At 39.4% G+C, this 13,349-nt stretch overlaps 1 protein-coding gene across 3 annotated transcripts in view; it reads left to right on the plus strand.

The window, feature by feature from the left end:
- The first annotated feature begins 2,730 nt into the window (after positions 1–2,730).
- MTX2 (metaxin 2) overlaps positions 2,731–13,349 on the plus strand; it is a 70,024-nt gene continuing 59,405 nt past the window's right edge. For all 3 annotated transcript variants that reach the window (XM_025405392.1, XM_025405390.1, XM_025405388.1), the window contains exon 1: positions 2,731–3,004. In XM_025405392.1, coding sequence (XP_025261177.1) covers positions 2,965–3,004 — 40 coding nt within the window. In that variant the 5' untranslated portion in view covers positions 2,731–2,964. The remainder of the gene's footprint in view (positions 3,005–13,349) is intronic.

A 13,349-nucleotide genomic window follows, 5' to 3' on the forward strand; every position in this document is an offset into this window, starting at 1 on the left:
AATTAGGTCAAGAGGGCTCTGCCCTTGTGTATGGGATTAGTGTCATTATAAAAGAGGCCCAAGGGAGTTTATTTGCCCCTTTTGCCTTCTGCCATGTGAGGACATGTCCAAGGTGCTATCTATGAGAACTGGGACCCCCAAGACACTCAATCTACTGGTGCCTTGATCATGGACTTTCCAACCTCCAAAAGTGAGGGCAGTACATTTCTGTTTATAAATTATCCAGACTAAGATATTTTGTTAGAGCAGCCCTAATGGACTAAGGCACTTGCCATAATAAAGAAGATTGGTGTCAGTTCCAAACCAGTACCTTTGAGCCAGCTCAGTTCATGCATGTACCATGTATCAAGCCATGGGTACTTAACTTAAATTTTAAGGGCACATTCTATTTTGCCTCTAATCTTGCTCTGTTTCTCTTGCATCTGTGTCTAGTCTCTGGCTCTTTCCAGTCTCTTCCACTTTGGGGCTCACTTCTACCCTTTGGATATGTTTGATTTTGGTTTCCCCAGTTGAATCTTCATTACTCTCCAGGGACTTTGGCTTAAGTTCCCACACAGGCCCTATGATATGGAGAAATCTTAAACTTCAAATCTGTCAAAAAGTAGTCAAAATCTTGTGTCTTCAGCTTTATAAAAACGACAAACCAAAATTGATAATATAACTTAAAGTGATGATATGTCTTCTTTGTTATTACAGTTATACATAATTCTCCACTGTGAGGAGAACGGACAGGGCCAGAAAGCTTTTCTTTTGATTGATAACAAAGTACCTGGAACAGCTCATTTCTCTTGGTCAATAATACCTACGGGATGAGGAGGAAATTGAATCTCATGTATTCATTACCATCAGTGTTACCTCTCTCTGCACAAACAAGAAAAACCTATTAATATTACCTTCCCTGTATTTCTACTATTCACAGCTGTTTGTCAACTCTGAATTTCAGCTATAGAGAAGACACTACTTCCTAAGACACTGCTGTGTTCATGTCAGTGTAAATTATTGGGTAAATTTAAATGCAGTTTAAGAAACTTCCTTTTGCTGAGGGAAATGAAAATATGACTTAACCTTAAAAAATATTATGGGGCCGGGCATGGTGGCTCACGCCTGTAATTCCAGCACTTTGGGAAGCCAAGGTGGGTGGATCATGAGGTCAGGAGTTCGAAACCAGCCTGGCCAACACAGTGAAACCTGGTCTCTACTAAAAATACAAAAATTAGCCGGGCATGGTGGCACGCACCTGTAATCTCAGCTATTTGGGCGGCCAAGGCAGGAGAATCGCTTGAACCTGGAAAGTGGAGGTTGCAGTGGGCCGAGATCACGCCACCGCACTCCAGCCTAGGTGACAGAGCAAGACTCTGTCTCAAAAAAAAAAAAAAAAAAAAAGAAATCATGTTAAGACAAGGTCCTACTGGATTAGAGTGGGGGTCCCTAACATAATGACTGGTGTTATTTCTCAAGAAGAGAGAAACCTGAACACATTGACATGCAGGGGGAATGCCATGTGATGTGGTGGCAGAAATTGGAGTGATGTATCTACAAGGCAAGGTACATGGAAGATTGCCGGCAACTCCCTTTTCTGGAGCCTTACAAGACATCAGATAGCCCTGCTGACACCTTGATTTCAGACTTCTAGCCTCCAGAATTGTGAGAATGAATTTCTGTTGTTTAGCCAACCAGTTTGTGGTAATCTGGCAGCTCTGGGAAACCAACACACTAGTTAAGGAGGCAGAACGAACAGTAATAGAGATCTATGGATGAAAAGAATGGAAATATAGCTTTCTAAATGTCATGGACAGTAATTCTTAGAATACAGGTTTCCTCTGCAAAAATCTAGTAAGCTGTCTGACATTTTGATTTACTGTGTGATTTAAAATGAGTTACCTCACCTCTCTGAACCTGTTTCTCATCAGTGAAGGGGGCTTTGGGTTACCAGCTCTGAAGCCTGTCCCACTTGTAATACCACCAATCTGTAATGCATATGATTTTTCTTTAATTGTGTAATTTAAGAAGCTATTAGGTTAAGAGAAAGTCACTCAGGGTATTTAGTTTCTCCCCTATCTGTCTCGTTCACCCCCGAAGGTGAGAAGTGTGTGAAACTAAAGTATCTTATTCTCCAAGCTGAGCATCATTTCGGGTGTATGTAGTTGAAGCACAAATTATCTTCTGGCTTAGGTGCTGCTCAAGCCTCCTTTCTGCCAAGCATGTTTGAAAAAATAAAAAAATGAACACCAATGTGTACCCATGGACTAATCAACCCAGCAATATAATGGAAAAGAGGGAATTCACGCAGCCTTGAATCTGGGCCTCAGAGGACTGCCTGGGCAGGCGGTTTAAACTCCTTAAGCCTATATTCTTATCCGTAAAATGGCGATATTATTACTTTAATGGGTTGTTGAGAGGACGAAGTCAAATCGAATATATGTATATATATGTATACATGTGTATATATGTATATGTGTGCATATATGTATATATGTGTATATATGTATATAAGTTTGTGTAGATATATGTATATAAGTGCCTACTATCCAGTGGGCGTTTACAAATGTTACTTGCTCACAAAACTCTGGCTTACAGAAAGCACGCTAAAAAATCTCCCAGATCCCCCTGCCAGTCCCCTGGGTGGGAGACTAGTCGGGTACTTCGCTTCCCTCTGCGAAGACCCTACGCAGAGCCTGGAATTGGCGGCACGCAGCTCGCAGCGCCTGCGCCCGGTAGGACGGCGCGGGGGCGGGGCCGGCGGAAGCGCTCGAGTGTCGTTTCGGCTGCGCCGGAAGTTCCTAGCCGGGCCTGGCGGTAACCTTCGGGGCGTCGCTGTAGCTGCCGCTGCTGCTGCAGTGGGCTTTGCGGGTCTGAACCTCGGCGGGGCTAAGCTAGTTAACTGCCGAGAGTTGCCAGGTTTGCGGTGGAGGACGCTGAGGCCCGTGGGGGGCAGGCACACGGGCGCAGGGCCTCCCAGCCGACATGTCTCTAGTGGCGGAAGCCTTCGTCTCCCAGATTGCAGGTAGCGTGGGTGGCCGTAGACCCAGAAGGTGGCGGCGCGGTCTCGGGGAGTCGCGTGGGGTACAGGGTGGAGCATTCCTCCACCGTTGTGGCATTATACGCTGAACCCAGCCCGGAGGGTGGAGGCAGGCACGGACTACCAACCTTATCTCACGTATGGAAAAACTAAGGAGACACTTGGCCAAGGTCACTCCGCAGGAGCTGGAGTCCCGTCTCCTTCCCTTGGGCGGTACTTTGTCCCACCTCCCCATTCCGTTGGGAGGTGCTGGAGTATGAAGAGGAGGCCTTGGATTGGGATTGAGGTGGGGGGCGTGACCACAGGGGCAAACATCTGAACGCTTCAGTCTAAGAGTAGGGGCAGTTTCTGGGTCTTGGTACCCAAAGTTTAAGGTGACTGTCACTAATCAGTTGTTACCTATTGTTGTTGAGGGAACATCAGACTTCTTGCTTCCTCTCCCAGCGACACAGTAGTGCCATTTGCTAAGACTCTAGGAGTTATTTATTTATTTTTTGAGACGGAGTTTCTCTTTTGTCACCGAGGTTGGAGTGCAGTGGCACGACGTGGCTCCCTGCAACCTCCGCTTCCCGGGTTCAAGCAATTCTCCTGCCTTAGCCTCCTGAGTAGTTGGGATTATGGGCACCAGCCACCACGTCTGCGCGGATTCATTGAGATATTTTTAAATCTGCACGTACTTTAAAGAAATACCTTAGAGTCGGTGCATTGAAAATGACTGATGTATATAGATTTCTGATTTCTCTTATTGAGGTTCTTATTTATTGCCATGAAAGAATAAATATTGTTGAGGAAGTGAGGAGACCAGACATAGGTACTTTGAGATACAGGCTGATAGAATTAGTCATAACTCCCTAGCAGTGTTTTCAACATGAGTACAGTAATGAAGACAGTCACCACAATAAATAGGTACATTTGAAGTAATAAGATAGTATTTTGGAAATGGGAAGTACAGAATGTGTCATAAAATTTGCTGGAATGTTTTTTAATGCTTTGCGTTTGTGTAAACATACATTTCTTTTTTTTCCTTCTTCACTTGAAAATATTATTTTCTAGAAAAGAGAAGCTCCTACTAGATTGCAAGCTTCTTGAAAGTAGGGATCAAACTTATTTTATTCCCCATTGTATTCATAGTCAGTTGGTGCTCAGTAAGTATTTGTAACCCAAATCAATGACTAATCTTGAGATTTCAAGGAATGATTATTTCCATTTTTACCATTCATATTGAAAACAAAATCAGGCTTATATAGTTAGATCAGCGATTTAATTTAGTTTGCTACTATTTAAAAAAAAAAAAAAACTTCACAGTGTATGTTGAGAGTGGTTCACTGGGTGCATGTGTCCTAATGTGTGATTTCTTTTAATGAGAAAATGATGAATGTCTTTTAATAAACTTTTGATACTGCTTTAAGTAGTGACGTTTAAAAATTTCTAGGCGTTTTGTCTGTCTGCCGTCTTAGCTATTTGTAGTGATCTGTTACTCTCACATTTCTGGAGGCAATGAACTCCAGCTTCAAGGTGCCAGTATCTGATGCGAGCCTTTGTGCTGCATTATCCTGTGGCAGAAGGTGAAAATGCCAGGGAGGGCAAGAGCCAGGGACTGAGAGGGCTGAACTTGCTTTTATAACAACCTACTCTTGGTATAAAGAGATGAATCCATTCATGAGGGTGGAGCCCTCATGACCTAATCACCTCTGAACAATCCCACCTCTTAATACTGTCAGAGTGGCAATTCCGTTTCAGCATGAGTTGTGGAGGGGATATTCAGACTATAGCAGTGGTTAAAGTAATAATTTATCAGAAACACTATGTTTGACTTGTAAATGACTTACAATTGTGACTCAAATCCAGCAACTGTTCTCAATATTCTGTTTCTGGTAGTACAGGTTAGAGATATGTGTCTATGTAGACCTATTATAACTTAAGTAATTATGAATCTGTTTTTGTAATTGAGAGCTCTAATTTATAGTGTATCTAACACTTTGCTTATTACCCTTCCTTCCTGTGGACATGAGCTAACACTTAGTATTTCTTTTGGAAATGTTTAACGATATCCGGCATCTCTCCGTGGTATTCTTGAAGTGACTTCTTTGAGATCCTTATTCATAAGGATATCTTTTTAGAAGTCTTCTCTGAACTCCCCAGTTTAAGTGAACTGCTTCTGCCACCTTACTACCAGTATTTCCCTTGCCAACTTTTTTCAGTTATTATTCCTAAATAGTACTTGTTCTATCCATTTCTACTGCTGTTACCTTAGTTCAAAGCTTTGTCATTTTTTGCTTAGATAACTGTAGTAGTGTCTGAAATGATTTCTCTGCTTCCAGTCTGGCTTCCTTCCAGTAGAGTCCATACACTGCAAGCCTCGTGGGTTTTTTGTTTGTTTTAATTTTCCTTAAAAACAAAAAAACAAAAAAACAAAACCTCCTCTTGTTTTAACATTTTGTTGGTTTCCCATTGTCAGTAGAACAGCCTCATGTCTTGTCACTTCTTTCCTTGCCCCTTGCCTGAGATGTCCACTTTGCTTGAATAACTCCTGTTCATCCTTTAAGACTCTGGGCACCATTTTAACCATTTAATGTAAGTCTACTTGACGTTTGTTTCCTGTCAAATCAGAAAGGTTTGTCGTTGAGTTTTTTTTCCTAATAATGATAATGATATGTTGCCATTATGGAAAATGAAAACAATCCAGAGATAAAGTAGAAATTACCTGAAATCATACCACCCAGATGAAGACTTCAGAATTCCATCCTCATCATTAAAACTTTGATGAACAAAGCTATTTCATTCTCTTTCCCTGAATTAAAAAAACGACGTAATATATAATATGCATAATTTTTTGTAACCTGTTTTGTCATATATTGGGATCTCTTTTCATATCTGTGAATGGAATTACACATCATCATTTTAAAATGGTTATATAGTATTTCATTGTAATGAAGAAGCCAAAATTTATTAATGTAGTATTACTTAGATGGGTATTTAGGGAGTTGTTATCAGTCAGTTCAACCAGAGAAGCAGATGTACCAGGATATCTGTTTCTCTCTTTAGCCACACACACACACATGCATGTGCATACACAAACACATGCAAAGAATTGGCTCTTAATGTGGGGGCTGGCAAAGTAAGTGCAAAGCATGCAAGGCAGGCAGTCAGGATGGGGAGATCCAGGACTAAGAGAGCACTGGCAAGAACAGGTACTGCTTGGAGTGTCTGATCCCAGGGAGGACTTAGACCCTTTTTTAAAGGGCTTTCAACTGATGAAATCAGGCCACTTAGGATACTCTCCCTTTTGATTAATGTGAAGCTAACTGAGTAAGGACTTCAATTATATCAGCAGAATCCCTTTATGGCATCACCTAGATTAGGGTTAGAAAAGCTAGGAGGAAGTGTGTGTCTGCTACAAAATGACTGTTGCCTCGCTTCTCTTCCCGGCACCTGGTGGAGAATATCCCTTGTAGCCCACTTTAACTGGAGACGTAGTAGAAAGGGAATTTTGGGAAGTGTGTTCAGTGTAGGTAAGCTCATGTGTCCCAAAGCCATCACGTGTGTGTGATTTTGGTCTGTTGTAAGCAGTGCTTACATAAACATATTTTTGCATCTGTTCAGTCGTGTTTTGGAATATATTTGTGTTTTTTTGTGTGTTTTTTTTTTTTTGAGACGGAGTCTCGCTCTGTCGCCCAGGCTGGAGTGCAGTGGCCGGATCTCGGCTCACTGCAAGCTCCGCCTCCCGGGTTCACGCCATTCTCCAGCCTCAGCCTCCCGAGTAGCTGGGACTACAGGCGCCCGCCACCTCGCCCGGCTAGTTTTTTGTATTTTTTAGTAGAGATGGGGTTTCACCGTGTTAGCCAGGATGGTCTCAATCTCCTGACCTCGTGATCCACCCGTCTCGGCCTCCCAAAGTGCTGGGATTACAGGCTTGAGCCACCACGCCTGGCCTGGAATATATTTGTTAAAGTGGAAGATAATTTTGAAGTTTTCTTTTAGCTTAATATGGAAAGAAATGGTAAGTTATCTTTTTGAATGAATAGTTGTTTCTCTACATGATGATGTGCTGGATTTAGAATTTTTTTTTTTTTTTTTTTTTGAGATGGCGTTTTGCCCTTGTCACCCAGGCTGGAGGGCAGTGGCACAATCTTGGCTCACTGCAACCTCTACCTCCCGGGTTCAAGTGATTCTCCTGCCTCAGCCTTCTGAGTAGCTGGGATTACAGATGTCTGCCACCATGCCCAGCTAATTTTTATGTTTTTAGTAGCGATGGGATTTCACCATGTTGGCCAGGCTTGTCTTGAACTGCTGGCCTCAAGTGATCCGCCTGCTTTAGCCTCCCAAAGTTCTGGGATTACAGGTGTGAGCCACTGCGCCTGGCCTAGAATTTTAAAAGAAGGATAAAAATGTACCTAGATGTTATTAAAAAATAGTTTAAAAATATTTTATAACCTGTATATTTAAGTTTTCATTTTTTTTAATGGCAAGATTTTTCAATACATTACTCACATTTTTTTTTTTTTTCTAATTTCGTTCTTACAGTCAGTTGGGTATGAATATATCATAGGGGAGGATTGTGTAATCCCATTTGGGCTACATGACCACATTTGGAGCAGCTAAAAGGGTAGAGTACTTGGGTGGACAGGCCTAACTCACTTGCCCATCCCTGTGCCAGTAGTGGCTCCAGGTATTAGGGCTCCATAGTGCCACCAGATACACAAAAGAAGGGAGAGAGGTGTAGAGCACTAAACAGCGGAAATTGGGTGCAGCGTGGATTGCTTCCTTCACCTTGCGTTTACACTTTCTTTGGATTTTGAAGTGAAAAGTCTAACCTAGGTTCTTATTCAGCTACTTCCTAGCTGTGTGAACTTGGGCAAATTAACTGCCTGTTTAAGCCTGAGATTTCTCATTTGTAAAATGGTGAAAATAATAATATGTTACTTTAAAGATACAATTTTGGTAAAGCTTTAAAAAGTTATTTGTGAATAACATATAATTCAATAATAGGAAGCATCTACATAGTTATTGCCATTGTTAAAATTACTTAGGAATGTATCCTAGAATACTTTGTTACTCCAGGATATTTATTTCAAGATATATGCTTCAGCCATGTTTATCTTCATTATAAAATTGAATCTTGGTATAAGTCATATTGGTGGTCTGTTAATTAGAATTGCCATAGCTGGTTACTGATAATAAGAGTAAGCTTTTGAGCTACCGTGTTAAATGATTTATGTATGTAATTGCTAATAATAACAATTTGGTCTTGTTAGATGGGTATTTTGTGGATATGAATACTGAAACTCAGTATAAAGGTTAGGAGTAAGATCATTGGAGTAAGAGCTGAGTTCTAAGCTCAATCCTGCTTCTTGTTCTGTGATCTTGGACAGGCCTTTCTAGTCCTCAGTTTCCTCATTTGTAAAAGGGGATAATAGATTTTACAATGTATATTAAGTGTCTAGTATAGGGTGGTCGATAATAAATGTTCAGTACATGTTACTTTCTATTGTTACTTTTATTGCCCAAAAGCCTTTCACCTTATAGTAAGGGGTCCTTTGAGGATATTAACTCTTAACATCTGGTATCCCATTACCATTTTGGACAGAAGAAAATGCCCAAAGTATTCTTATTTTTCTTTACTCATATACCATCTTTTCTGATTTATTACTCCACTGGTGTCTTGCCATATTTTAAGCACATCAGTTAGTTTCATCATACTATAATTTATTAATCTTTTGAAATAAGCATGATATCTGTTCTGTTCTTTATTTAGAAGCTCAGTAAACTATATAAAGAATGAAAAAAGCATGGTCGGAATATTCCATTTATCTCATTGTGGGCATTTGGGTGCTTAATTATTTAAATTTATTAATAACTTCATTTAAGCAGTAGCATTAATTTATAGTATGAGCTAGGAAAGTAGTTTTGCAGGGTTCCATGGAACCCATATGTAAGCATCTTGAAAGTAAGTGTGATCAAAACGGGTACGTTCTTAAAAATTTGTTTTTATGTTGGTAATAAAGTGCTTTCATTCCGTCTCTCCTCACATGAGTACTGGGGAATCTGGACTGTAAAAGCATTCAGAAGAGTTCCAGAGGCTAAAGGAAGTACAAAATATAGGTTTAAAGGCTTTTGTAATATAGAAGTGATGCTATTGCTCACAGTGAAGAAAATGATGGTAAAGGCTTGTACATCCATGTATCAGAATATTTTAGTGATGGCAGGTGCAACAGGTAATTGAAAAAATACAATGCATTAAATTCTTTTTTTTGAGATGGAGTTTTGCTCTTGTTGCCCAGGCTGGAGTGCAATGGCATGATCTTGGCTCACCACAACCTCCGCCTTCTGGGTTCAGGTGATTCCCCTGCCTCATACTCCTGAGTAGCTGGGATTACAGGGATGTGCCACCACACCTGGCTAATTTTGTATTTTTAGTAGAGGCCTGGTTTCTCCACATTGGTCAGGCTGGTCTCGAACTCCCAACCTCAGGTGATCTGCCCACCTCGGCCTCCCAAAAGTGCTGTGATTACAGGTGTGAGCCACCGTGCCCAGCCTTAAATCTTTTGCTCTTGAAAATAAAGATGTTTTGTTATTTTTACGTAGTATTTTGGGGATTTTCCAGTATTGAGGAAGGCACTGAGGAATTACTAAAAAGTTATTGAACTGACCGTCAAGTTTCAGAGAATTAAAAAAAAAAACATATTAGTCATATGAATAATCTTACACAGTTGTGCTTATGACTTTGGAGATACGAAGCTGAGATTGAATGGTGCAGATGGTAAAGCAAAACAGTGATAAAATAGGTTATACTTCAGACTAGAGGCAAGATATAGTTTATTGACAGCAGTGGATCCTGTACTTTATTATACCATATTCCTGAGTAGATTGAAACTAATTTTTTTTTTTTTTTTTGAGATGGAGTCTTGCTCTGTTGCCCAGGCTGAAGTACAGTGGGGTAATCTCAGCTCACTGCAACCTCTGCCTCCCAGGTTCAAGTGTTCTCCTGCCTCAGCCTCCCAAGTAGCTGGGATTATAGGTACCCAACACCACACCTCGCTAATTTTTGTATTTTCAGTAAAGACGGGATTTCACCATGTTGACCAGGCTGGTCTCGAACCGCTGACCTTATGTAATCTGCCTGCGTCGGCCTCCCAAAGTGCTGGGATTACAGGTGTGAGCCACCCCACCTGGCCAAAACTAAATTCTTAAGAGCAATGTTATGTAAATTTTTGAAAACTTGGATAATAAGATCCCTTCAAAGGCTTGTTTTCTGTTAATGGAATAGTTCATAGGCTGTAATTTGAGTTTTAATTTTCTTAATGTGATTTATTAACATATTATACTCTGAAATTACATGATTTTTAGTTGTTAACTTAAAACTGGTGCTGGGTGCCCCATAAAATTTGTCAGTCTTTCTTGGAGACTTTTGAGTTATTAATGTTAGCCCAAGCTTGCCATATTTTGGTGAAAATCGAAAGAAAATGCCACCAAACTTCTTAATATTTTTCAAACATTTTTGAAATGTCTTGATAAGCAGTTATCAGATGGACTGAAGATATCAAATACAGATGAGATATTGAAAATTCAGGCTTCTCTTTTTTTTGTTCAAAGACAGAAGTTATAATATTCAGAAAATCCAGCAATAGACATTTATATGTAGAAGAGAAGTATTTGCTTTGCCAGTAAGAGAAATGCATGCTTTAATTTTTTGTTGCTTTGTAAATGAGCCTCTCCTCTATTCTTGAACACTTTTCTTATTTTTATATGCTCTATAAATGAATGATGGCTCTGAACTTTTTTACATCAGTAATAAAAATGAAATTTGATTGGTTAGTAATAAAGAAGCTTCTTTTCATAAAAACAATCATTTTGTCATGACAATTCTCATTAACTGTAACTGTGTTGGCAAAATAGAAACCATAAAATGCATTTCACTGTTTTTATGCACTTAGCTATGTTTTTTTGCTGATTATATATTTTATCTCTAAGAACTTGTATAAGCCAAAGAATTTCTTCGTAACTTAATCTGTCTGTAGATGGAAAAAAATAGACTTTTGATGTGTATATTTTTTCCAGTGGATACAGTATCTTTGAGTATTACAATGGTATTTACCCCCACGTGGTCATATTTTATTACCTGGTCAATTTAGAGCACTAATTAGAACTTTATATGAATAAATTGTGTCATTTTTATAACATGAAGAGGCCATTATTATTCAAACAGTGTTTATTTCTGTAAAGTAATATTGGCGGCTGACTCTTCAATGATCTAGCCATTTTTTGATCTCCATTTCTTTTGATTGTTAGCTTTTATGTTATAGAAAAAGGTTTTGGCATCATGACTTACAAGTAATGTTTCTAACTTTCTTATTTTATACATTTAAAGAAAGATTATGTGTCTTTATAAGAAATAACATGAAAATAAAAGTTGCTATCTAGTTTTCATTAGATGCTATCATTGTTATTTTTACTATTACTGTTATTACTGTTCATCGATTTAAGATTCTAATTTGGCTAGTCCAGGAGAACTAGTTACATAATGTTAACTTTTTAAGTGATAATTGACATTTGTTCTTACATTGAGATTGTGAATTATTTTTGATGTATTTTCTCCCTAAGCAGTTTTCTCCTTTTTGCCATCTACTTGCACTGATTTTCTCATACTAGCATTTGGTGGCTGTTTGGAAAATATAAAATAATTTTAATATTAAAATAAATATTTAGAAAAGGTGCTAATGTGTGAGAAATTACAGAGTGCAAATTAAAGGCAAATATAAAGTATGCTTTCATTATTTACTGTTTTGGATTATCTTTGTATCATAGGTAAATGACTATTGGTCTGACTTTTATGAAAAGATATAGTTAGATTTGACTTTAGCTAGAGTTGTTTCTCTCTTGGAGTCTCTTGTTTCCTCAATCTGTGAATAATACAGCAACTGCCATTCAGGTCAGTTTTTAAAGATGGATGTAAGCCATTCTAGTCACTGGGTACCAAATCCTGGAGGTTAGGGAGTCATGGTGATGCGGTCAGCAAATTGGAGATACAGTGAGATTTCAGGAAGGCAAAGATTGAAGATACTGGATTAATAAAGTGAAACTGACTGGAGGGAAAGTGCAAGTGTCAAAATCTATGTCTGAAGCAGTAAAGTGGAATTTATAAACAATGTCAGGAGTCAGCTTGGTAACTGATTAGATAAACAGGGAATTCTGAGGCTTCAGATGAGTCGACGTTTTGTGTGATTAATAGTTTTAGATAAACGGAATTCTGAGGCTTCAGATGAGTCAACGTTTTGTGTGATTAGTAGTAACTATCAAAAGTCTTAACTGTCAAGTTACTTTTGCGGTGTAACAAACCACCCTAAATTTAGAGGTGTGTAACAGCCACTTTCTTATGTTCATGGATCCTGTGGGTCAGTAATCCAGACAGGGCACATGTTGCGAGTGGCACAAGTTGAGACATAACCATATCCACACACATTTGTGTCTTTCCACAAGGTCAGACTTTTGATGCTTATTCAGTCATAAAAGCAATAAGAAATATCGAGTTGCTTAAGGAGGCAATTCTCCTTAGTACTACCTGTTGACTCAGTAGTCAGAGCTGTGGCACATAGACTAAACCAATCCACAAGTCAGTCAATATTGTAAACCGCACGTAGTAGTATACTTAATATATAAATGATATGGATTAAAATTTCCACATCAAACGGTAACATTTAACATCAAGAGAAAAGGGGACAGGAAAAGATGTAATGAACCAGTCTAAGGAGAGCGTCGTGGACAAGGATAGTGTCCTGGGCTGATCTGGACAGTTGTCAGTGTCTTGCAAGGAAGAGTTCTTGATTTGGGCAGAGCATTTGGCAGCAGATGCTGGGTGCTGATCTTGAGTGACTGCCAGACAGTGTCTTAAGATGGCCATCTTGAGTTGGTGGAGTTCTGCTCTTTTTATGGCCCTCAAATCTTCTGGTGAGGACTGATAGTAAAAAGTGTGTCTGGTTATGTCTTTATCTGGTTAGTACGTGTAGTCTCTGTTGATTAGATGAACATGTGGTCCCTGTTGGCATGATGCCTTTTTAAATGTAAGGTGGAGTCTTTTTCTAAGATAGGGTTACTTATGTATAGGGTGCTGTATACAGCACAGGAAAGATGGTTTGTCTCTCACTCATAATGTCTGGGTCTTCAGCTGAAAAGACTCAAAGGCTGGGAATGATCCAGTGGTTGAGGGTTGGAAACATCTGGAAGCATCTTCACTTACATATCTGACAATTGATTCTGGCTAGGACTTCTGCTGGGGTTGTTTTCTGGAATGCTTACATGTGGCTTCATGTGGCTTGGCTTCCTCACAGCTTGG

This window comes from Theropithecus gelada, chromosome 12, assembly GCF_003255815.1.
Source record: "Theropithecus gelada isolate Dixy chromosome 12, Tgel_1.0, whole genome shotgun sequence".
Lineage (NCBI taxonomy): Eukaryota > Metazoa > Chordata > Mammalia > Primates > Cercopithecidae > Theropithecus > Theropithecus gelada.